General features: G+C 43.8%; 1 protein-coding gene and 1 non-coding gene across 3 annotated transcripts in view; both read right to left on the bottom strand.

Moving 5' to 3' along the window:
* Positions 1-1,370: 1,370 nt before the first annotated feature.
* The window catches only part of Tmem123 (transmembrane protein 123), a 30,257-nt gene continuing 5,323 nt past the window's right edge, over positions 1,371-26,304 (bottom strand). Inside the window, exons 3-6 of one of the 2 annotated variants that reach the window (NR_152989.1) lie at positions 10,378-10,493; positions 4,596-4,862; positions 4,240-4,393; positions 1,371-3,533 (exon numbers count right to left, since the gene is read on the bottom strand). Coding sequence is in view for 1 of the 2 variants with exons in the window: in NM_133739.2 (NP_598500.1) it covers positions 3,509-3,533; positions 4,240-4,393; positions 4,596-4,862 (446 nt within the window). In the remaining variant the exon portion in view is untranslated. The remainder of the gene's footprint in view (positions 3,534-4,239; positions 4,394-4,595; positions 4,863-10,377; positions 10,494-26,304) is intronic. The other variant, NM_133739.2, reaches the window with a different exon arrangement.
* Positions 11,264-11,314, bottom strand: Mir5618 (microRNA 5618). The gene has a single exon (NR_049191.1). It is a non-coding gene; the product is annotated as a microRNA 5618 (primary transcript).

The raw sequence follows: 26,304 nt of genomic DNA, 5'->3' as shown, positions 1-26,304 counted from the left end.
TCCCCCATGCTCAACTTAGGCAAGAGCAGTCCTCTTTTGACTATCAAGTTATTCCACTACAGTTATGAGAAGCTGACACATCATTATATTGCAATTGGCATGTCACCACTTGTTTAATTTTGTTGAACTGAATATTATCTTCTAACACTCAATCTTCCTTAAAATGACTATCCTGAATATATTATTTTTTTGTATATTAATAGATTGGAGCTTTCCACCTACTGGGAAGTGGTGGTTGTTTGGTACCAATGTCTCCTTGGTTCACATTGTTAGCTGATTTCCGTGCATTTAGTGGCTCTGACACTCTTGTAGGATGGTTCTGGGGCAAAGGGCTCACACTTGGTAGGCGTTGGGGAGAAGTACAGTGGTCTGGGACTGCAGAGAATAAGCTGGGGGAAAGCAGCTTATTCTCTGCAGCTGGCTGCTTGGGTTAGTTTGGCCAACATAGTAGGGGCCCTCAGAGCTCCGAACTGTGAGCCTGCTTTGTGGATCTTCACTTGTGATGTCTGCTGGACCCCCAGAGGTCATAGCTAAGGCTTGTCAAGGCATCATGTCCAGCTTGTAGGCCTACTGTCATATCACCTGAAGGATGGTGCCTGTGGAGTGGCTATGGATCTAGAGATTAGAGCAAGGGTTCTTGTGATCAGTGGATCTGCTGATGAGCTGAAAAGTATTGAGGTGCCAGCCAAGAAACTGGGAACAAGGGCATGTTAGCATGCACATGGCTACAGTAGCTACAGCGTGAATGTGAGGTCTAAGGCCTCTTTGGTGTCTGAATGAGCTAGCATTAGTTAGGATAGGCACATTAACACAGTGGCCTCAGGGCCATAGGCATGAGGTATTTTTAAGGCAGTCGCATTGATGATGGGATGTCTAGGCTTTAAAGCCAAGGTCTGAAGCAAGTTCTAAGTTTCACTGAACACTGAGCTGGTACTTTATATGTACACATGGCTCCAGGTCCATGGTGCAAATGAACTTTCCGTGGGGAGTCTCCCAGGTCTGAAACATAGGTAGATAAGAGTGTGGGCATGTAGGTAGAGGCCATAGTTTTGAGTTTACACAGGGTCAGGAGAGATGGCATCTCTGGTTCCTGGCATGAAATAAGTGGCTGTTTTGTGGTGTGTGGTGGTCTCGGATATAAATGGATGGCTGCTCAGCTGTTGCAAAAGAGACTGAAGAATATTGAAGAAATGAGAGAACACAATGGCAAACTTCCCAAGCCTGTGCCAAGGAATGGACGTTGTTATTGAAATGGAACCATTCAAGGGCTGGCCCATTGTGAAAGCTTAGTTACTGTGTATTCAATAGAATTATATACTAGATAAATAAAAGAGGCATATTCTGGGCATATTCAACAAAACACTAAACACTTTGAATGGAGAACAAATTTTATTCTAAAAATAGATCTTAGTAACAATGAAATACCAAAATTGGTCGTTAAAATAGAAAAAGGGCAATAAGGGTTTGCTTTAGTCTTTCTCAAGATACAAAATTACCACACCATAAAATATGTTGCCAACTGTCATATTTGAATTAGTCCTCCTATGGATTTATTCATTGTTTTATCTTAATAAACACATTCTCTAGGAAAGCTAGGAAAGGTAAGCATTTGCTTAAGTGAGACTTGGAAGACAACTTATGCTTAGGAAACATTCAATTTTTATACATTAAAAAGAAGTCTCTTCAACAAAGTCCTGGTATTTGAAAGTAACAAATTAGAAAAGATAATAAGTAAATTACTTTTAACCCCCAACTCAGTGGAAATGTAAGAGGCAAATAATAACAGTGCCTTTATAAAGTGGTTTATATCTCCAAAGTGCTAAAGAAACAAGTGTTCAAGAGGATCTCTGGCAGGTACTGAAGTACCAAGAATGTAACAGACAAACAAAGTTAAACTTTCACCACCCTGTTGCCCCCAGGCCCTGAACTGTATTTCACATAGAAAGCAGAGCAGTGGCTGAAAGCCAATGAGAAGTGTGGCTTTCTCAGCAGCCCTCATTTGAAACTAGTCTAATTCCATGGTCCATTTCCTAGCATCTCTCTCCGTGTTAACATAACCTGAGCAGTCCATGCCTCACCATGTCAGTTGGACCCGATGTAAAGCAAGTAGAAATGATTCTTATATATAAAAAAATTCTTGGTAGTTTGTTGTTTTGAAAACCAGAAGCAGATTACAAAAGTTATACTTACATTTTTAATTCTAACATAGATGTGTGCTCATTCAGATATTTTTGGCTTATTTCTATACTTTTTGAAATTGCTATAATTCACTTTGTCCTTTTACAATAGCATACTATATTAGTATTTTGTAACTAAACACTTTCTTTGTTAAACCTGGCCCTGAGTTTGACCTGAGTATAAACTTTAGAACTTACAGTGCCACAGACAGCGTGGCTGCTTCCCTGGAAATATCAGGATGCAGCTCTCTTTCCAAGGGTAAGGAGTAGGCTTGGGGATAAGGAAACCAGAATTCACCAAAATACACTTTAGTATAAAAAAGTCATTTTCTCAAATCTGACTAAGTTGACAGTGTACAAAAATACTGCATTTGTACCCTGTGGGTTCAAAGGCCTGGGCTTTACAATTCCTGGCTTAACAAGCAGGATGCCGGTCAATATAGACTTCTAAACACTGGGTGGGACGTCATATCACGGAGCTTTTTAAAAATGGCATTTCTGATTCAATTAAAAAATTCTAACTATGGGAAGCAGCTCCACATTGCCTAAAAGACATTCACTAGAACTCAGCTGACAAGTGACCGTGAAGACCAGTTTGCAATGCTGGGACAGGTTTCCACAGCAGCATGGCAGCAGTCTTCATGTGCTACGCCTTTTGAGAAGCTGGGTGTGCACTGCAGCTTGCCTAAATTATGTACAAAGGAAGAAATACCAATCCTGACAGTTGAAGGGAGATGACGAGCCAAGTCTGAGCTCCCAGTGCTCGGTGGCCGTTAGCATAGGAGGTCGTGGGGGATGTATTTGGACTGCAAGTTCTACTTCTAGATGAACTCTAATCTAAACCCTAAAATACTGAAACTTACTTCAACTGCACTTGAAAGCTGGTTAGCGCAACCATGGAACCTGAGGCAGGAATTAGGATCACCCAGCTCTGACTGGCACTCAAGTGCTTTATGTGAGCAGAGAAGATACTGAGATCCGGGATGCTGTGACAGGCTCCTCACCTGTATGCAGATGGGCCCTGCTACTCAGTGATGTTGGTCCTACATGACCAATCAATGCCATGCACATATTCCAAAAGATAGGACTTGTCTTGCTAAAGGAAATGCAATCACTGGATAAATGACCTGTTAGCTCCCAATATTCATTTTACCCAGACTATACCCTTTACCTATAGTAATGAGAAATTTCCAGATATTCATGGAATACACTGCTCATTATATGCATGACTTGTTTATACTACTTCCAAGAAAATAATAGTTTAAACTAATATAAACCAAAATAATTGATAAGGCTGCAGTCTTTCTTCTTTCCTTGACCACTGAAGTACTTTAAATGATGGCATCATGTTCGTCACTGAAATATATAAAAAGTTAAAATTATTGTAAAATTGTCATTTGTAAGAAAGGTAACAGAATAATTTTAATTTTTGCAATCAAAATTATCACTGCTCATTAAGTTCTGTGCATACCCGCCATACTGTAGTGGTTAAGACTGCCAAACAGGTGCATAGCCACATCTCTGTTCTGACTTCCACAGGGCACAGGCCATGCACACATGAGGGGAAAATTAGCCCAGAAAGGTTAAAATTAGGAAGTTAGGCCACTAAAAGAGCCAGGCGTACTGTCATGGACCGCCACACCTGGCTTATAGAAGTCTGTACTTACAGTAAGTACTACTACTACCAGGGAAATTCAAGCAGTCAGAGGAATTTCTTTTGTGTATGTGTCTTTGTCATTAAAAATAAAAAAACCAAAACAAAACATGTTTGTAGCAAAAATACTCTTTGGTTCTGATGACATATCCAGGGCACATGTACTAAGTTGTGACAACGATGAGACCTGGCATGTCAGTTTTTATGAGAGTGGTAAAAGCCAACAAAAGGAGCTTGCTAAACTCTGGTAAAACAGTGTTTGATCCCTGGTAAAGTACAGACGGGTTCACCAGTACGTAGCCACACTCACTAGCCCGCACTCAAGCACAGCCTAAGTCTATCTTGGAGGTGAGCACTGCCTAACTATGGTATTGGTCATGATAAAGTATGCAAAATGGCCCAACTTACATGCTTCGGTACCGAATGCCTCTTCTTGAATAATACATTTTGCATCCAATGTAGAGAATAGATAAAACTCCCAGTGTTAACACTATACCACCAACAAAGCTGCCGGCATCAAACTTGGATCCTTTGCCTTTGGTGGGATGAGTAGTTGCTGAAACTAAGAAGATACAACAGATATCTGTGCTTTGTTTGAAATAGTCTGAAGTCCGAATTTCTAGGTAAGAACACTGAAGTATGGGTGAGAAAAAAAATTTAGGCACATAAAGCTTATATTTTTGTAGAATAGAATGCTGGCTCTCACGTGGCATTTAACAGCTAATTCACAGTATAGGAAAAAAGAAAGTGATTTTATTACGTACCCGTTACAGTTGTCAATAAACTACTGTGGGCTGGGGTTGTCATGGATGCTGACGTGTGGGTAGAGTTTGGAGAAGCACTTGCATTGGGTGTAGACTTTGAGGCAGTAGGCGTCACATGTGGTAAGACTCCTGGGGTTGATATTTTAACAATAGTTGCAGGTTTCACAGTGATAAGTGTGGTAGTTTTTGGCAGTACGGAAGGCTTCGCGGTGCTCTGCATTTCACTGGTCTGGTTGGAAACCACACTCATGGTCTGGTTGGTATTCTCTGAAAAAGTGCCAGAATAAGAATTGTCGTTAGGATCTATGGTAAAAGATCCCACATACGCTAATAGTCTTGGTGCCACACAGAACGGGTCTAATCAGGGTGATAGCAGGAAAGCTGTGCTGGCGATAACATTGCTGTGCCACACCCAAACTACCAGCAAAGCCAAGTCCAGAGCGAGGACGCTTAGTAAAGAGATGAAGCAGACAACCCTCTAAGATGAGGCCTCTCTGATGATGAAACTGCACCTTGCTTCCTTTCACATTTTAGACTTTTTTAAGATTTGTTTTGTTTTGTTTTGAGTCAGGGCCTTGCTATGTAGCCCAGGCTGGCCTCAGAGTTGTGGCAATCCCATTGCACAACTGAGTGCTGAGAACACAGGCCACTAAAACCTGCAGCAAATTATTTCATGTCTAGAAGGATAAACTGTGAGTATGAAAAGGGTTTCAGGTTCTGTGTCGCACTCTTTCAAGAACTTTGAGGACATCCACGGGTGCAGTAGGCGAGGAGCAGGTGGAACTGTCCTAAGGTGAAACAACTTCTTGGGGTGGCTATGGGCTAACTGCCTCAGTTAAGTGCTCATTGTGTGATGGTGACAGCTGCCCACAGATGGAGGATGTCTTTCTGAACGCCTCCCGTGTCAAAGCCAGTTCTACAGAGCTGCTTGACAGCTGCCAACGCCTCAGCTAATGCCCAGTAAATAATTTTTGGTATAAAATATTATGTGCATGGAAAGTGGAGAGAGAGGTCAGTCCTTAAATAAAACTCCCAACTACAGAAATATGTCTTCTTCATGTCTTACTTGGTAGGCATTTCCCTCGAGGGACTATAAAATACTCCATGTGACCAAAAGCAAATCCTTGTACATTAACAGTCCAAACAATATCCACTTGGAAGCTCTGCAGCTGCTTACAGCATAGACATGTGTGGGGTGGAGACCTGGACTGTGCCTCTGACTCTCTAAGATTGTGTGGTTTATTTCTGTGTTGGCTTTCCACCACTCAGAAACAAAAAAGCGTATTGCTTTCCCTTGTTGACCATTTTTATTCTCATAAATAGTAAGATGCAAAAAATTAGTATCACAGACTTCTTGCCCCATCAGCACCATAGTCCTTATTTTCCAAATGATGACTCTGAATGTCACATCTACAACTGTCTTTCAAGCTCAGGTGTACAGACTGGTTTCCAGGGGCTCTACCCCAGCTCTTAATATGTACATTTCAGATGCATCTGTCTGCTTTTAACCTAGCCTCTCTACTCAGTTCTCCCACTCAGTATTAGCTATTTTTTTGAAGCTCAAGAGAACATTTATCATTATTCTAGAAGGTGTCATACTTGAACTAGCCTTTTATTACTCAATCTTGAATACTGTAACATGCAATAACACTTTAAAACGGCTGTATGAATTCTATTATAAAGAAGCCACAATGAAAGGCAGTCTTCCTATCCTATTGCTCACCAGAGTGGCCTCTGCAGGAGACAACAACACTGCTTTCCATTCAACTGCACACTAAGACAGCCTTCAGACCCCGTAAAGTGACACTGCTAAAACAGAACAGGAAATATTAGTTCCCTACTTGGGAAGTCAAACGTGCTAGAAAAACAACTAGCTGGAAATGCCTACTCATTGGTAAAATAAGCCAAAGGGAAAACTGCTGTTAAGAGCGTAACACAAGCACTGAATGTAAGGACGCTGTCTGTAAGGTCAGTGTTTATACTTGCTCTCTTAACTCCTCTAATCGGAAGTATAATTAAACGTCAGTGGTTTCCTTCTGTGAATTACTACAAACCTGGGCAATCAGGCACACAACTGGAAAAAGGCAACACCCAGGAGGCGGAAGCAGGGGAAGCTAGCACATTTGGGGCTAGCCAGAGTTAAAATGCAAGATCCTGCTTCAAGCAACAAAAACGGTAACGGGTGGGGAGGTATTAGCTGTGAAGCCTGAGAAGCAGTTTGTTCCCCGAGACCCTCACAGTAAAAGGAGAGGACTCACGTAAGCCACTCCCAACCTCTGCCTCGTGCTACGTCACACACACATGCAGACTCATATACCCCCAATAAATAAATGGAATAAAGTATAAACACTAAATGTAATATGTGAATGACAGCATATTAAGCCTGGTGTTCCCCTCTCTTTTTACTGTTCAGAGACTGATGAGTACCCAGTTGTCACCTGCACGGATATCACTAGGACAGGCAGGCCAGCCACCAGCTGTCATCACCCAGCCGAGCTCCTCATTCTCCTCTAGGCTTCAAGGCAGCGGTTTGCAAGCTTCCTAACGCTGCAACCCTTTCATACAGTTCCTCAGGCTATGGTGACCTCCGACCATAACATTATTTCCATTACTACTTTGTAACTAATTTTGCTACTGTTATGAATCGTAAATATCTGATATACAATCCCTATCAAAGGATTGGGTCATTGGGTGGGTTGTGTCATCCAAAGGGGTCACAACCCACAGGGTGAGAAGCACTGCTCTAAGCTGAGGTTGAAAAGGCAGGTGAGGGAGCAGTGTTCTCTTCTACCCTTGGCTCGGGGAGAGAAAGTAACAGAATATTACTTCTCATGGAGACATGAAGGCCTAAATGCAACTCTCTGAAGAGCCAGACAGCTTTCTGTTCAAAGATAGGGCCAAGGACTGACATCAAGTCCAAAGGGAGGCTGGCTCAGGTATAGTTCTTATTTGTTGGTGGTGATTTGTTTTAAATCTATGCATCAACAAAATTTATGATGCTTCCTTTACTGAAGTTTTTTTCTTCTTTTTCAATAACAGCCTCATATACCTACAGCAGATGCAATGCAAAAGAGCACATGCACACGCTCGTGTCTGGGGCCTCCAGCCGTCTGACCACGTCACTCCTCTACCCGATTAGTTCTGCCCCAGGAGCAGAGCTTCGAAGTCACCTAAAGTCCTTGAGAGCCAGCGCCTGCAAAGTCCTGTACCACAGGTGGGTATGCGCTGAGGTACGGTTAGCTCACCAGTGACAGCTGCTCTGGAAAAGGCCCCTGTAAAGCAAGGGGGCGCTTTCCTGTCTCCTACTGTTCATGGTAGCTGTTAGCAGCCAACTCCGTCACAGTTTATGACGAGTTTCATCTTAGGAAGAAGTAGACAGCCACTGTTGTCTAACAGAGCCAATGATGTTCTCTGTGAAGCTGTCTCCCTCGCTGACCTGAATACTTGGATGGCTTCAACTACCTCAACACGGGGAGGCTACTATGAAGGAAGCTAATCTCCCTTATCCTGTAACCAAGTCCCAAAAGATGGGAGGGTATCAAATGCCCACTTAAATTCTCATTGGGGCTGGGCATGGTGGCGCACACCTTTAATCCCAGCACTCGGGAGACAGAGGCAGGCGGATTTCTGAGTTCAAGGCCAGCCTGGTCTACAAAGTGAGTTCCAGGACAGCCAGGGCTATACAGAGAAACCCTGTCTCGAAAAACAAACAAAACAAAATAAAACAAAACAAAACATTCTCATTGGGTTTAAAAACTCAATTCTTCAGTATGAAGTTGTAGCCTTCTAAATTCACTAAAGTAGCCAAAAAAAAAAAAAAAAAAAAAATAGAACTATTTCCAACACAACTGGAATGTTCTGATGCCTGAGGGCCAGGTTCAGAAGGCTGAGGCTAAGAACAGTTTGTAGCTTGAATACTTAAATAAAATTAAAATGGTGAGTTCCTGGAATAGAAAGAAAGAAAGAAAGAAAGAAAGAAAGAAAGAAAGAAAGGAAGGAAGGAAGGAAGGAAGGAAGGAAGAAAGAAAGAAAGAAAGAAAGGGAGGAAGGAAGGAAGGAAGGAAGGAAGGAAGGAAGGAAGGAAGGAAGGAAGGAAGGAAGGAAGGAAGATAGAGAGGAACCCTTAGAACCACTTTTCAGAGTGACAGCCTAAACCTTACCCTGTCAAGCGATCGCTGGCTGGGTAAACAAACTCAGAGATAATTACTGCTTAAAACCAAAAAGGCCTTTTCTTGCTGCAAGTCCACAGGCACGTTCTAAAAATCCTAAATTCAAATTAGTTGACAGAACACAGAACTGAAAATCTAGATTAAAAAAAAAAAAAAAACCAAAAAAACCAAAAAACCTAGAACAATCTGTACCGAAAGTGAGGCCTCTGAGAAAACTGGGCCTTTTAAGAATCACATCAGCACAGGGAGCACCTATTTCCTAAACACCAAGTAGCTTATGAACCTTATTTCAATCAAAGCAGTCATCTCAAGATCCATCCAGTCTGTTGAGAAATTCTGCAGGAGCGCTGTTCCCTGCACAGCAGGATGCAAAGTGCAGGGTAGCCGGCCTGGCTGCTCAGGGCAGTGAGGCTGCCCTGAAGATTCAATTAGCTAGGCTCCTTAGGGCCTGCTCAGTACATCCCACAACCACATCCTACGCTCACAAGAAGCCTATCTAGCTCTAGAAGGCCCAAGACAGTGAGAAGGAATCGAGATCACCAGTGCTGCACGGTGTCCCCGCTCCAGACCCTCCAAGCCTCTCAGCAACTCCCCCTTAAATGTTTTGAGACTCTGCCTGCTTCTGCCTCTGTCCCCACCCCCACCTCTGCTGGGACTGGAAGTGTGCACCACCACTACAGACCTATCCTACTCTGTTAACACACCAGCTACACAGCAGATCAGGCCTCAGTTGCTTCTGTCTATACATGTGCTTACGTGCGTGCTACCTCCACACCAAACACGATGCTTAGATGTCCACTGACATAGAAGGCCTTACTGTAAGGGGTTCACAGTGGAGTTGACAGAGAGGAAACAGTGCAGTTACAAGCCAGGCTAGAGGTGAGGGCAGCCTTTCTCTCCTTCCAAAGCGTCTTATCTCCCTTTCAATCAAATATATGGGTTTTAATGATAGTTCTTAGTTGTATAGTATTACCTTAGAATGTAATGTTTCTTGGGGCCATCATGATGGTACACACACCCCCCCACACACAAACACACACATAATTAAAACATTCTCTCCCACACTGTCGATGGCTTTTCTAGATCAAGAAGGAAGGAGATGGTTTCTTCCCTTTTTAGGTGTTGGTATTCTAATGTGGAAGTATGTTTTAGGCAATTTTTACTTTCCTTTTTACAAGCTGAATGCAACTTCTTCCTGTAGACAATTAGAAAGCATACTACAAGGCTATAGAAGAAGATTCATATGTAGAAACTGGCACAAATGGGACCCAAGGCCCACCCTGGTCTGGCTGCTCTGGGCCCTGTGGAGTGGTACTTGGAACGGCCTGAGTGTGCCTGCAAGCCTTGGGAATCCATTTGAGAGCAGGGCAGGTATCCCATTGCCAGCATTTTCTATCCCGAGAGGCACATGGAGTTACCATAACTGAAGTGGGACCTGGAGTGTGCTGGCAAAGCTGACCCCATGCCCTCTGTTACAGCTGCCAGCGTTCCCTAGTGAACACTGTGCCTAAGACTCATATATTTTATAAACATTTGCACTTTTCATAGGTTTTTGAGACAGATGCTGTTACTCCTGTTACTCCCACTTATAGACAAGATAAAGGCATACATACAGATGGGAACTTGTCCAGTAAAGTTAGGCGATTTGATTGAAAAGCCCTTGACCTGAGTCACCAACTGGCCATGTTACACGAAGCAGCAGCAGCACCATGACGTCTGGAAGCCGTGGCTGGAAAGGGTGAAGAGTTAGACTACTGCCCAGGACTAACCATTACCATGCTCCTGGCTGGAAAATTGTGAATAGACTTTAGGTTAAAAAATTACTAACATGCTCAGAATTACTTAAAACATACATGTTTCAGCTAGGTGCGCACCAAACATGTTAATGTTCCTTGAATCTGCATAGAAGAAACACCAGCTCATCTCTATCAGGGAACTAAACTGCATTGACAGTGGCCTTCCTCATACCAGAGTCTGTCTTTGCAGGGCTAATTATGCCTGAGATAACACTATTAAAGCTGTACTAGCAATTTCATAGGCTATGCAGATGGTCCTGTCACTCAGTTACAAAAGATTTAGGCCTAAACACAGAACAGGCATGTGCAACCCTGCAGCTGCCACAAAAGAATGTGGTCATCCACAAGCTTAAAGCAAGCCCACAACAAAGAGTCGGTCAGCAAAACAGTGTCTGCTCAAATGTCAGCAATGAAGCCCCTGGAGGCAACAACTGCACTGAACCAAACCAGCAGATGGTTTCAGCTCACTGTGGAAAGGTACCACAGCTTTTGTTTTTGTTTTTTGGAGTCAGTGTCTTGTTACATAGTTAAGGCTGACTTGGAACTTGCTGTGTAGCTCAGACTGACCTTAAACTCAGAATCGTCTTGCTTCAGTCTCCTGAATACTGAGATTACAGGGAAAGGTCTCTATGTCCAGCCAGGTTAATGGCCTATGCGTGTAACCAGCCTTCACGAGGAGGAGGATTGCCAACAGTCTGAAACTACCCTTTACATGGTATAGTGTGTTTCAGGTCACTACACGGTGTAAAGGGTAGCCCCAGACTACTGCATAAGCCATCTGGCCTGGCTCTAGCACTAGAAAATTTAATACTTAATGTCCAACATTTTCTTTGAAAGACAAATTGGGCTAAACAGAGAAACCCTGTCTCGAAAAACAAAACAAAACAAAAACAAAAAAAAAGAAAGACAAATGGAAAATGAAACCTTGCAACAGTGAAATACACACATGCTTATTGTTCTCCAGGAATACTGCATTTTAGACAGCAGCAGCTACTGTGAGCCAGAGGCCATGCCAGGTGTTCATGTTTTCGCTGTATGATTCCTGTCACAGCCTCAGAGGAGTGACAGCGAGAGAACTGAGCTAACCCTCATGGTTCCTCCAAGCCTGCTGCGCCTGCCGCAGCTGCACTATCTGTTCAACAGCGAACGCCCAGCGGATGCCACGTTGTCCTGTGAAGTGCTCACCCAGACACTGACTTCCCACTGACAATGTTCCAGACACCACAGGCAGCAGGAACAAATACGTGTGCATACTTAGTCACAAATACCTGAGGTAGAAAAGCACAGGTTTAAAATCAGAGTCTCGCAACTTTGATTGCTGTTGTTTTTCTGGTGGAGGTGGAACCTGCCAGCTGGCTGTAGCCACAGCCCCTTCCCACCTCCCAATATTGACGCATACAAAGAATAACCCCCTCCACCCGCCCAAGTGCGAGCATATTCTCACAACTGCTTCCATCTCAGAAGCCACTGTCCTAAACTGAGGCCTTCATTACACTACTTTACTTGATAATGTTTCTATAATGCCAGCAACAGAAACACCTGTGTTCGCCTCAGTCTGTGTGTTAGTTTTCTGTCAGCTTGACACAAGCTAAAATGGCATCTGTGAGGAGGGAGCCGTAACTGGGAAAACGCCTCCAAAAGATCAGGCTGTTGGTAAGCCTGTAGGGCATTTTCTTAATTAGTGACTGGTGGGGGAGAACCCAGCCCATTGCTGGTAGTTCTGGGTTCTATAAAAAAGCAGGCTGAGCAAGCCAGGAGGAGCAAGCCAGTGAGCAGCACCCTTCTGTGCTCCTGCTTCTAGGTCCTGTCCTGTTTGAGTTCCTGTCCTGACTTCCAATGATGGACTGCAGTGTGGAAGTGGAAACCAAATAAACCCTTTCTTCCCCAAGTTACTTTGTTCATGGTGTTTTATCACAGAAATATCAACCCTAACTAAGACAGTGCTGCCAATAACCCCCTCCACCCGCCCAAGTGCGAGCATATTCTCACAACTGCTTCCATCTCAGAAGCCACTGTCCTAAACTGAGGCCTTCATTACACTACTTCACTTGATAATGTTTCTATGACATATAATACTACTCTCTGTGGCTTAAATTTTAGGTAACTACTCCATGACAGTATGTTTTCTGACATCTGCTCTTTGCACTAAACACAACTGGTTTCTTAAAGTATTCAAACCTTTTTTTTTTTTTCCTAAGAGCTGTACTGTTACATAGGTTTGTTATATAATCAGGTATTTTTCTTATTCCCCATGGTCCTTAGAATCTAACAACTACTGAGTCCAAAATCCCACATCTAGGAGTCTAGTCAATTATAGCTCAAGCTGCTAATGATGCATATGTAAGATCACTGCAGAACTACTTAGAAGAATATAATACGCACTATGGGGTTTGGCTAAGGAACTATCTGGATTTATACCACCTATATATAATGAAATAGTACAAAATAGGAAACATTTAAAATTAGCAATATGGCTCAGTGGGCATAGGTGCTTGCTGTCAAGTTTGATGACCTGGGTTTAATCTTCGAAACTCACATGGTACAAGGCGAGAACAGGGTCCTGCAGGTTGTCCTCTGAACTCCACACATGCACAGTGTGTGATATATCCCTATCCCCACACTATACCCTCAAATTCTTTGCTATGTTTCCTTCCAAAAGGTGAGGGATTTTTGTTGTTGTTTTGTTATAAACATCCCTTGTCTCGAGATTATCTTCTAAGAAAGAGAATATGGTACAAGCCATGCCTCTGAGGCTAGCTTCCACAGCTCCCTCCAGAAGCAGGCTGTTGGGGACACTTACTACTTACCTTTCCCGTATAAGCTGGCCATGTCAGTCACCCGAGAGGGGACTCCTACTTGGTCACACCTATATAATCACTGCCAACATTGAACTGGCCCTACTGGAGTTACTAATTCCTGATATATATGGATGCCACATAATGGGATATTTTTAAACAACCACGCTCAGAGCTCTGAACTTGCAGTTATATTAGAGACAAAGCCAATAACATGGCATGTCTCTCTGTTATTCACTCCAGTGAACACTGGCTGTATCTAGGAGTTACTGGAAGGAATGGGAGGAGGCCAAGATCCTTTCGAGTTTTTACTTTAGATGCTAAAGCATCACTTCAGAGAATAAATGCATACATTACTAATGTCCACAATTGTCCAAAGGCCTAGAAAGATTTTAAACAAGACACACTCTGCAAGGAGCAGGGGAGCCCTGTCTGAATGGCACAGCCAAGTCTAAGACCTTATAGCCTCAGAGTCAGAGGGATGGCAAAGCCTTTCTTGGACCCAAGTGTTGACAGTGTGTGCAGAAAATGTCCACCAGAGCTCCCCCCCCCCTTCCCCATATTTACAGCCTGAAGAGTGTTCCCCTACAGAGACTACAGTTACTGAGACTGTCCAGTGATATGCAACGACCCATCCCTCTATTCAATAGCTCTATATAATAAACACACAGAGCCTCCAGGGCTGCAGTGTCTCCACTGAGTGCCCAGACCACCTGACCCCAGTTTTCTCTCCTCCTGGCTTATGTATTCCTAAAACAACTGAATCTCTACTCTTGTAAAAGAAAAGTACAAAATATTTTAACTTTAGACACATTGTGAGCAAGCTCTATTATGTGGTTTCCTGGCTGAGTACTGATTATAAGAGGCAAATTGAGGGTGGAGTGGGCAATCAGAGGAGGCATAATCCTGGTACAAAGACAGATGACTAACAGACAGACAGCTAACTTAAGCTATTTGAAGCTATTAGACAATGGGAACAGAGACCCCTACAGATGTCTGTGACTGAGGGATGTCTTAGGAAGCACTGTACATGCATGCAGAGCTCACCTTCTGTGACCCTGGGCAGGGCTGTTACTGTCATCCTAGAGAATGGAAATCAATGTGGAACAGGACACAGAAGACTCTGGATTCCTTTCCTGAGAATTCAAATTTCATTTTTGGAAACACTACTGCTTTCCAGACTTCATACCAGTCGATGAGGTTCACCTGGACATCCTACCTAACACCAGGAAGCCTGCTTAGAAACACAGCATTCTAAGGCAAAGGACATGTTCATCATCAGTGTTGAGAAACACCGAGAAGGCAGAACATCCATCTTTGTAAAACTCTACAAGAGGAAATGAAGTCCTGGTTGTATCAGTTTTCATGGTCAAGAACAGCAGGGCATACCACATCCTTATCAGTCAGCCACATGAAAGCCTCCAAGGGCCAGGCGCATTAGAAATAGACTGAGCAACAACAATATGAACTAACCAGTACCCCCGGAGCTCGTGTCTCTAGCTGCATATGTAGCAGAAGATGGCCTAGTTGACCATCATTGGGAAGAGAGGCCTCTAGGTCTAGCAAACTTTATATGCCCCAGTTCAGGGGAACGCCAGGGCCAAGAAGTGGGAGTGGGTGGGTAGGGGAGCAGGGCGGGGGGAGGGTATAGGGGACTTTTGGGAAAACATTTAAAATGTAAATGAAGAAAATATCTAATAAAAAATAGAATAAAAAATAGACTGAGCTCTGTCCTGGCACATTTTCTGTGTAGCTTTTCCTGCCATAAAGTAACCTCTGTGGTTACTGCATTGGATTGGATGCAAGACCACTTGTGCCACGCCTGGCAGCACCATGCAGTGCGGGCTCTACCACTCACACTGTGAACACACAGGGAAGATCAGCTTGGCCCTGGGGAGCACTCAGGCTTGCTTCCCCTCAGCTGAGCTCTAATCTTCAAAAGACTTGTGTCACTTCCCTCCTACCTTGCCACACCTCCTGTCAGGCCTGTTCAAGGACTATTTCCTCTAAGATTTTCTTCAAAGAATTTGAAAGAGACATATTTTATATGAATATATGGTTTGTATTTTTTGTTTTGTCTTGTTTTTGAGACTGGGTTTCTCTGGTTGTACTGGAACTTGCTCTGTAGACCAGGCTGGCCTCAAACTCACAGAGATCCACCTGCTTCTATCCCCTCCCCCCACAAGTGCTGGGATTAGAGTGTTATCAATATGTTTTTTTTTTGCACGTATGTAATTGCACCATGTGCGTGCTTGGTGCCCACAGAAGTTTGAAGGGGGCGTTGGATGAATGGTTGTGAGCCACTATGCAGGTGCTGAAATCTAACCTGGGGCCTTGGTAAGAACAAGCACTCTTAACTGCGGAGCCATCTCTCCAGCTGCAAGGTAGGACTCTGAGGAGAGGGCCCTGTCCCCATTTCTAGGAGTCTTGTAGATTCCATTGCACTAGGTTTTCACCTCACCCTCAACATGGCCCCAGTGCCAGATGCTTCTCCCAGTATTTGCTCCTCCCTGACCTGAGGATAACCTGTATCTGCATTACCACATTTATGCTTGTCCATTATTACAGTTTTCCTTCTTCCTACCTTCCACCTCACCTGAGGCATCCTAGCAGTTTTTATCTATGTCCAATTACGTCTCTGTGCCTTTATGGACCTGAAAAATTTCCTATGTCATTTGGGATACAAATGAACCTCTGTTGCCACCAACAAAAGAATATCCAGTTCAACAGCAGAACTGCCAGCAAACATCACTAAGGCAGCTGGCGATTTGTAGCTTTAAGACTCTTAAGTAGCCATGGTGCCCTAACTCCAACCTTGACTTTTCCACTCCTGCATGCTGGACTCCATCCTAACAAGGATGCTAGTAGGTTCAGAGTACCTGCGCGTGTCAGCTGCTGCTCCAGGCATTTGCCTGTACTAATTCTGATCCTTGTAACCCCAAGAAGCAGTACTAGAAGGAAACTGAGGCACAGACCCTAACGCTGTACAGTAACTTCCCTCCTCCTAAGTACACAGTAAAGTGCCACTCCCTGGGGGAGGTCTTGCTTAGCAGTGTGAGGCCTGGCTTCCATCTTCACCATGTGTAGGAGGCAAGGGGGCAAAGCCAGGAACAGACAGTAAAAGTCTAAGAGCTACAGGATCCAAAGGGAATTTATTAATCCCAAACACTGTCTGCACCTTACAGTCAAGTCAGGCGCTCTGCCTGCGTGAACTTCAGGCCCTCCCTGTGGTCAGAACCTCCTCTCATGCATATGGGTGCTCACCGCTCAGAAGCACAGGAGGTTTCCACCACCTACACTTGTAGTGACCTGAATGAGAAACGTCCCCCACAGGCCTTTGTTCTGGAACACTTGGTCCCCAGCTGGTAGCACTTCAGGACAGAGCCTCGATGAAAGAAGTAAGTCACTAGGACAGGCTGTGTCCCATTTCTTGTCCCCCGTACTTCCTGTGTGCAGATGAAATAGGACCCGCCTGTTTCCTGACTGCTGGGCCAGCTCCATGCTCCTGCAGCTCTGCACCCCCTAACCTTCAAGCCAGAATAAACCCTTTCTCCCTTAGCTGCAGTTGCTGAGACACTGCATCACAGTGACTGAAAGGAGCTGATACAACCCTCTATGAGCAACTTCAGCATCAAGTGTCAAAGTCCAGCAAAGCTTTCAGGTTCACAGACATTGGCTGAGCTCTGTCTCTCCTTGCCTCAGGGTAACTAGCAGACTTCCAAAGCATACATGGTAAGATATTTTAAAAACAAATGTCTGGGGACAAACCTCAGGGGCAGAACACCTGGGCTGGATCCCTGACCCCCTGTGATGGCTTGAATAAAATGGCCCCTTATGCTACAGGGTATTTGATCATACCTTGAAACCCGAGATTGTGTTATTTACTGGAAAAAAAAAATCTGTTTCTAGTTGTGGTGTGGCTCAGCCTTAGCACACACCTTTAATCCAAGACTTTTCTGCTTGACTATTGTAAACAGGATTAAATAAAGTCAACGGTCAAGAGTTAGAGCAAACAACTAGTTGACAAGAAGTGAACATACTATTATTAAACCAGAGAGTAGGGAATGTGGATTATGGACAGACACACAGGAAGTAGAGGGGAGGGACATTCAGTTTGGAGCAAGAGAGAGGGGCATTGCTTCTGGGACAAGACCTGAGGAGGAAGGTCAGCTGGGTGCTTTCTTTGCCTCTCTGAGCTATAGGCTTTCACTCTTAACATCTGGCTCCTGAGTTTTCATCGGTAAAATTGAACCACTGAGATTTTGTTTTAAAAAACAAACAAACAAACAAACAAACAAACAAACAAAAAAACCACCCACAGGCCTATAGGGCACTATTAGATGTGGCTTTGTTGAAGCAAGTAAGCCACTTGGGGGGTGGGCTCTGAGGTTTCAGAAGCTCAAGCTAGACCTAGTGGCTTCACAGTCTCTTCCTGCTGCCTGCAGATCCAGATGTAAAACTCTTAGCTATCTCTCCAGCAACATGTCTGGCACTCTGCCACCACGTTTCCCAACATGACAATAATGGACCTCTGAACTGTAAGCCAGCCCAGTGAAATGGTTTTTCTTTTTAAGAGTTGCTGTGGCCATGGTGTCTCTTGACAGCACTAGAACACTAAGACAGAAGTTGGTACTAGGGAATGGGGCATTGCTAGAACAGGGCAGACCATACTTTTTGTTGTTGGAATGTGGACTTTGGATTAGAAAAGCAACTGAATGCTTTTAAGTGGTTCTTAACGGGTCATACTAATAGAAGCATGAAGGACAGTTGTCCTGGGGGTGATCTAAAATGTGAGGACCTGGCTCAAGAGATTTCAGAAAGGGATTTTAGTATGTGAAACCACAGACTATTTTTGTTATATTTCATGCAAAATGTGGCTGCTTTCTGGCCTTCTCCAAAAAATCTGCCTGAGGCTAAACTGAAAACATGGATTAACAGCTTTAGTAGAAGTGATTTCAAAACAGCCTATGTGGCACAGTTATTAGTGGCCAGTCTTACGCATATCTATAATGAAAATGAGCAAGCTCAGCAAGGAAAAATATAAAACATAGATGAGAAGTTTAAAGAAAAGCCTGATGCTAAAGGGAATAAAGGGAGCGGTGACCTCAGGACAAGACCTCACCCTGCTAAACTTCCAACCTGTGAGAAGGATTTAAAGGGGACTTTAGCAGTGGGTGTGGTGGTGCACACCTTTAGTCCCAGTGCTGGAGAGTCAGCAGGTGGATTTCAGAGTTCAAGGGCAGCCTGTTTAACAGAGCAAGTTCCAGGACAGCAAGCTTAGGCAATGAAGGAAACCACTGAAAACAGAGAGCAGAAGAAGGTCTATTTTAAAAGAAGGGCCCATGTTCAAGCTTTATCAGCAGCAGAACTTAGCATCTTTGGCCACATAGTTCTGGCTTTAGAGTCAGGATAAAAGAAAGGGGTATAGAATCTCCTGATGTGAGTAAGGAAAATGGCTGAGGCTAGGCATGTCCCTGCATGGAGGCCTAGAAAGGCCATTGTGTGAAGCTGGAAAGGTGAAGGATGGATTGCCTTAGAGCTCTCAAGATGCTTGACATGCCAGATCTGTGGATACCTGCTAGTAATATCTGTGGATATCTGTGGGAAAGCTGCTAGTAAGGAGTGGAAACAGCCCAAGAGAAAGAAGTGAGTTGCAGTCCACAAAGTTAAAAGGGGTTGGAGATCTGAAGAGCGCATTGAGATCAGACACAGTGATAAAGAGTTTGTCCAGCTGGTTTTCAGTCGTGCGTTGGTCCAGTATTTCCTCACTATGCTCCCTGTCCTCCTTTTTGGAATGGTAATGGATATCCTGTGCCATTATATGTTGGAAGTATCTGATCTGCGCTTTGATTTTGAATTTATAGGGGGTTACAGTTAGGTCATTGCTGTGAGTCTTCAAAAAGACTTTGGACTTCTAAATAGGGTTGACGCTGAAAGATAATGGAAACTTTTGAAATTGAACTGAATGCATTTCTCCATTATAATATGGTTATAAGTCTATGGGGCCAGGGAGTGGAATGTGGTGGTCTGAAAGAAAACGGCCCCCATAGCCCAATAGGTAGCAGCACTATTAGGAGATGTGGCCTTATTGGAGTAGGTCTAACCCTGGAGGAAGTATGTCACTGGGGTTTGAGGTTTCAAGCCAGCTCACTGCCTCTTCCTGTTGCCTGTGGATCCAGATGTAGCACTCTCTGCTCCTCCAGCACCGTGTCTGCCTGCATGTCACCATGCTCCCCACCACGATGACAATGAACTAAACCTCTGAGCTGTAAGCCAGCTCCAATTGAATATTTCTCTTTATAAGAATTGCTGAGGTTGTGCTGTCTCTTCACAGTAAACCCTAACTAAGACAACCCCTAACATCAAAGGCCTCCTGTTTCAGAAAACTGATCCTTTACAGGATTAGTGAGGTGCTGGAGGCAAAGGCCTGTAATCCCAGCATTGGGGAAGATGAGAACAAGTGAAGCCAAGTAAAACAAGAACTCTCACAAGTAGGAAATTTAACCCAAACTCCAGTAGAAATGAATCTAGAATCAATTTCTTTACTAGAATTATTCCACACTAAAGAGTTCATTATGATATACATAATTGTTTTATTTATTTATTCATCTATGTATCTATGTTTTATTTTATTTGCAGTGCCAGGTATAGAACTCTGGCACTGCACTCCTTCCTCTACACTAAGCAAGTGCTCTACAATGGTGCTAAATAACCTACAACCTTAAGTTTCCACTCTGTTAAGGAATTACAAGAACCACCTTGACTCTATAATATGAAGAAGGATGTTTACAATCACCACATTGTGCTGTGTTTTTTGTTGCTATGTAACATTGAAAGCCTTTCTTTTCTTAAACTAGAAAAGGATGATAAAGAGAGCACATGGCATGTTTAAAAAAATAATCTTCCCAGTAATATGGCAGCTGAGTAAGATCGTTGGTGATAGTCTCCCACTGGCACACCAGTAATCAGCTAGCTATTCCTGTCCCTAAGTGCTAAGGTAATCAGTGAATTCATTTTGAAACAGCTAATTATAATCAAGGTTGATTTCTTCCAAGCTACATGGAAAAAAAGGAACACAAATCAAGAGTAGTAGTTAAAACCTAAATGTAGTAAACAAGGAACCAAAGCATACTATGAGTCACTTAGCCACAAGGATGTGCAAGGAAGAGATGCAGCAAAACTAGAGAACTGGTTGTAAAATATCGAGACTCAGATTCATTCTAGCAACAGTAACTTTGTATGTGAATGCATTAAATCCTCCAATTAAAAGGCAATCACTAAATTTGGGGTTTCCTATACGGTCTTTATAATAAACTAAGTTCAACTGTTTGGGGACAAGAAAACTGGAATTTACAAGATGGAAGACAACATCCCATGAAAATGGAACCTAAAAGACCTTACAGATAAAATACATGTTAATACAAAAGCAGTCCAAATAAATATGACCATCACACAATGCTGGGAGTTCAGTCTAGCTAGCAAGAGGAAGTGAGGGCTCTGAATACTCAACACCGGAGCTCCCAGACACCGAAGGCAAACATTAGTCGGTCTTGTGGAGATAAAATTTCAACATTAGTTGACCACTTTAGCATTTCCCGGTCAGCATCGGGCAGCTCACAAGTGCCTGGGTCTCAATGCAGAGGAGAGGAAGCGAGCCTGCTGATGAGTATCTGCACACCCACTTACTGCAGCTAGTCACGATCAGCACAAAATGCAAACGGCCTCACTGTCCACCCGCTGCTGAACAAAGACAGCGCAGAGCAGGCAAAGGAGAATGACACTGGCCATCTTGTGACACAAATAGGCTGGGGATCATCACAATATGTGACACAAGGTAGAAACTGAGCAAAACAGCACCTGCTCACACACACGAGAACTCTAAAGAGTTTGCTGTCAACGCCATGTGTGGTGGTGAGCACCTGCAGCTCCGCCAGCCTACAGTAAGGTAGACCACGAGAAACCACAATCAGGAAAAATGGACAGACCTTGTAAGAAAGAAGAAAAAAGAAAAAAAGAAAAAAAAGAAAAAACCCACTCAAATCCCAAACAATGGTTACTGTTCTTGCAGAAGACTGTCAAGAGAGGAAAGGGAACAGTCTCCAGGAAAGTTAAACTTTGTTCAAGTTTCCGAACTGAATCATGAGCCGTTACAGAGAATAGCAGAGGGGTCCCCATCATGACTAAGTCCATTTAGGTCAGCTTAACACACATGTTCTCAGAATCTCCAGGACAACCTACATGTGTCTTAGTGCCCACCCACTTACCTTCCAGTCTCATCTCAATGGCCATAGTACCAACATTTAAAACATTATTTTGTTTTTAATTATGTGTTTACATTCAAGTGCAATGACCACGGAGGCCAGAAGGAGCATTGGGTCCCCTCACGCTGGAGTTGTAGGTGCTTGTGAACCAGTAGGTGCCCTGAACCGAAATTTCATGGCTAATCCGGGAACAGGTTCTGAGAACACGTGTGGAGGCATGGCTTTGTTGGAGGAAGCATGTCACTGGGGTGGGCTGGGAGGTTTCAAAAAGCTTACACCTGGCTCAGCATGGATCTGTGCTTTTGGATCAGTGTGTAGCTCTCAGCCACTTCTCCAGCACCACACCTGCTCACTGCCACACTCTTTGCTGTGAGAGGAATGAATAAACAAGCTTCCAATTAAATGCTCTCTTGTATAAGAGTTGCCTTGGTCACGGTGTCTCTTCCCAGCAACAGAAGAGTGACTAAGACAATGCTTACTGCTCTTTTAGAGAAATCATGTTCCCAAATCTCACAGAATGGCTCACCACCACGTGTGTCTCTTCTGTTTTCCATGGTAATTGCATGCATGTGTCAAGACACACAGACACACAGACACTGACCCACACCCACAGACAAATCCACATGTAAATACAGAAGTAAAAGACTGCAGCAAGTTGTAAAGTTTATGTCACAAGTTAAAAAGTGATAGATAAGCCAACTGCCAGATACTTTCCAGGATTCAGGGATCCCTTGATCCACGTGGACCCTTCTCAATGGGAAACTCTACACTGCCCTCTTCCACATGTGACCACCCCTGTCACTTCTGCCTTGCACAGACAAGGAGGCACAGCAAGAGGGAGTCTCTCTCTTCTGTAGGCCAAGTCTTTTTCCCTCCTCGCACAGTTCTGCCTGCTGGGTCTGTCTGGTTTGTTGTGACCTGCCAGTGTTCCATCTTAACTTCTCCCTCTGAAATAGTCTCCAAATGTGTGTGACCCGAATAACAAAACATCTGAGCTCAAAACACCAGCTTGAAGCCCCTGCTCCCACTGGCTATACCCAATTCATCAGCAGAGCACCTGCATATGGCTTCCCACCACTGGGAGGGAGGGGCTCAGAGCCATTTGTACTCAGCAGACAGGTTCCTAATCATGAACCTTGCTCTTTGAAGTGTCAATCAAACCATGGGATTGCCCAGCTCTGTGTTTCTCTGTGGCTTCTGTTGAATCATAATCAACACAATCAACTTCAAATGCCAGGGGAGACTTCAGCAAGTCTCTGTCCACTTAGGAAGCCTTGGGACCAGTCTTTTCTATGCGCTCACAGAAACACAGAGCAGAGCCAGAAGCTGCCGGGTGCCAGCATCCGCTGTGGAGGCCTTACCCAGAATACAGCAGGACAGAGCCTGATCTGAGGAAGAAGCAAGAGTCAAGGTTGCTTCTACACAGAATCTAATTATGGCAAATCCATGATCACAAGAGCCCTGTGCTCTTATGCTGGCTACACCTTGGTGACTCCTGGCACCCAGGGCTGGAGCAGCCTGCACACTACTGCCTTCTTCCATGCAGAACACTTGCTTATTGCTTACTGTTCCAACAGTAATGTGTGCCAGGTCCTGCTCTGGACCCTGGTAAAAGATGGTGACTGAAATCAGCACTGCTCCTTCAGGCACTATTTATAGTTAGACTAGTGAGCTACTGGGTCACACACACAGAGACACAGACACACACACACCAGAGATCATGGACTGTTCACCAAGGAGTAGAGCCTGAGCATTCAGAGTTCAGCACTCTGTGTGACAAGTGAACAGCAGGCAGGCAAAGGCAGAGACAGGAGAGGACAGTACCTTACGTATCAAGAACAGTCCAGGTAAAGGCCCTGAAGCAGGGGAGCAGGGGGAGTCTAGAGAAGGAGGAGGAGTAAAAACAGAACCACTTGAGTTCTAGGTTTTTTTTGGTGCTGTGTGTCAGGGGCTTTATATACCACTCCATCTACCCTGTGCTGCCCAGCTGAGAGGAAAGACTCAGAGAGACTGCATACCACCCATAGCCAACCAACAACATGAAATACATACTATGGGTAGACACAAAAAACTAGTGGAGACAGTAAGCAGCCAAACCAGTTCCCAGAGCCCTCAGGCCAGTCTCGGAGCAGAAGCACACCTTATTAGTTGTTTTTTTTTTTAAATTCTCTTTTTTCCCTTTCCTTCCTCCCCTCTTTTCCTTTCTTGGCAAAGTAGAAAGGAAACTCGATTCAAAGCAAAATTCATAAATCAGTATCTGGTGAGAGTTAGAGGTGGGGAGCCTGTGATGAGATGTTGTATGAAAAAAAAATTTAAACAACAAACAAGAAAAAGAAAACAAAATAAAAAATAAAAACCACAGAACAGTGTCCATGCTCATCCCCTGGTGAGCAATCTCCGCCTCCTGAACCCCAGAAAGGAAGCCTCACACAGTGACTGTTCTCTTGTTCATGTGGCCGGCCTACTGGTCATCTTGACTATACTTGACTATATAGCCCACTCTGAACTGTATGTACTACTGCTTTTCTCTAGATAACGTAATTTTGCTTCTGTTGTTTAAAAAAAGAAAGAAAGAAGAAAGAAAAGAATGAAAGAAAGAAGGAAAGGAAGAAAGAAAGAAGAAAGAAAGGAGAAAGAAAGGAAGGAGGGAGGACAGTGGGTCACATACAGAAGTCTATTGTAAGAATAGGGTTATGAATTTCTGTAGCCCCATGTTTCAAATACTGTGCTCATGAATTTCAGCTGGGAAAAACAACAAGAAAAACCCAAACACACAAAACAACAACAACAACAAAAAACCCCAAAGAAACCCAAAACTAACCAAAGTAGAGTAAAACTGTGTACACACTTACTATGTATAACACGTTTTCACCCACTGGGAATGGCCAAGTCATGTCCTCTCTCACACATTTATTTTTTTATGGTAAGACCTCACAATCTATTCTTTTAGCAATTTTCACGTGTAAAGCATTGTTACTGGACTGGCAAGGTGGCTCAGCTGGTAAGGGCACATGTTACTAATTCTAACAGCTTGAGTTCCATCCCCAGGACCCACAGGGTGGACAGAGAGAACTCATTCCTATGTACACATGCACACAAAATAAATAAAATACCTCAAGTAATGATGTTAGCTATTTATTATACATTACAAAATTTCCACATGAACCCAGAATTACCTTTATAACCATAAAGTGGGGAAAGGCACAGATAAGCCAGCAACAGCAACAAAAAGAACCCCAGTTACAAAAGCTGAAAGTGTTACTGTGCACTCCACAGAACAGTACAGCAGCCAACCCTGGTTGAATCACAAGCAGTAAGGCTCCCGACTACAACTCCAGTGTATTATAGACACATGGAAACAAAGCCAGGCTGCTTACATCATTTTAACTGTTGAAAATGAGAGAGTGCAGAAGGTTAGACTCACTGAAAGATATTGTACAAAAAAGAGCTCTCACTTGTCTGAAGAGCTAACTGAGTGGCCAGGACTCCTGCTTCTGGTCACCTATGTTTTTGACAGCTAATATGTAATTGTTTGGTTTCTCTGGCTCCTGTGCATGATACCATAACTGAAGAGCAGACAGCCTCTATGTGCCAGGTGGTCACTGCTGATACTCTTGGAAGTGGCTCACTCCAGTCTCAAGAGCACCAGCAATAAGGTGTCTACGCTAGTGACTTCTCCTGCATGGAACATTCTTTCCTCTGGGATGGGTAGGACTGGCTCCCTCCAGCCTTATACAGGTCAACCCACACAGAAGAACCTGAAGCAGACCTTGCTAGGTCTCGACTGCATGTGTGTGTGTGTGTGTGTGTGTGTGTGTGTGCTTGCGCTCGTGTGAACACATGCATGCATGTATTTTAATCTGCTCACTTGTTAGCATCATCCAAAGTCATCCTTACTTCCTTATGCTCCCTTCCCATCCCTTGATGGAACATTCATGACTGCAAACACAGATCTATTTGTGCCTGAAATAGCACCAAGTCAAGTGGGTTATCCAAAAATACATATGCTCAGTAAGTAGACATAACAGTGTGTGATTACTCCACTCCACACCCCATGAGGAGAAATCTATGGACATCACACATTACCAGCAATCTTCAGATGCCAGTATATAGACACACACACACAAATGTGAATGTAAATAACAGCATGAAGAACTGAACAGGTGGAGTGTGAAGTGGCTCTTCATGGAAATTTAGGAATGCCCAAATCAAGTCCTCCCCCCACCCTGTAACTCCCCCACACCTTTTAAAGCTCTATTTTGTTTTTAAAGAGATCATTTTAGTTATAACTATGTGCATGTGTGCCTGTGTGTGCATGAGTACAGGTGCGTGCTAAGGCCAAAGCCATTGTATTCCCTGGACTTAGTGGTTCGGGTGTGTGTGAGTCCTCTGATGTGGGGGCTGGGAACTGAGCTCACGTTATCTGCTGATAAGAACAATATAAGCTCCTATCTGATAACGTCATCTCCTACAACACACACACACACACTGACACACACACACACACACACACACACACACACACACACACACGTCTTCCTTCCCTCTAAAATAGGTCAATAGGAAAAGACACCCTCCTAACAGTCAAATAACATATATGTAAAGCAGTTTTAACTACTCAGGAATAAATACTATTATTGGGGTCATCTTTCTAGCCCTCTTCTCCCCAGTGAAAAGTCTTCTGTATT

Source organism: Mus musculus, chromosome 9 (genome assembly GCF_000001635.26).
Source record: "Mus musculus strain C57BL/6J chromosome 9, GRCm38.p6 C57BL/6J".
Taxonomy (NCBI): Eukaryota; Metazoa; Chordata; class Mammalia; order Rodentia; family Muridae; genus Mus; species Mus musculus.
Note: the sequence above shows the minus strand (reverse complement) of the source record. Positions and strands in the feature narration are given on the sequence as shown.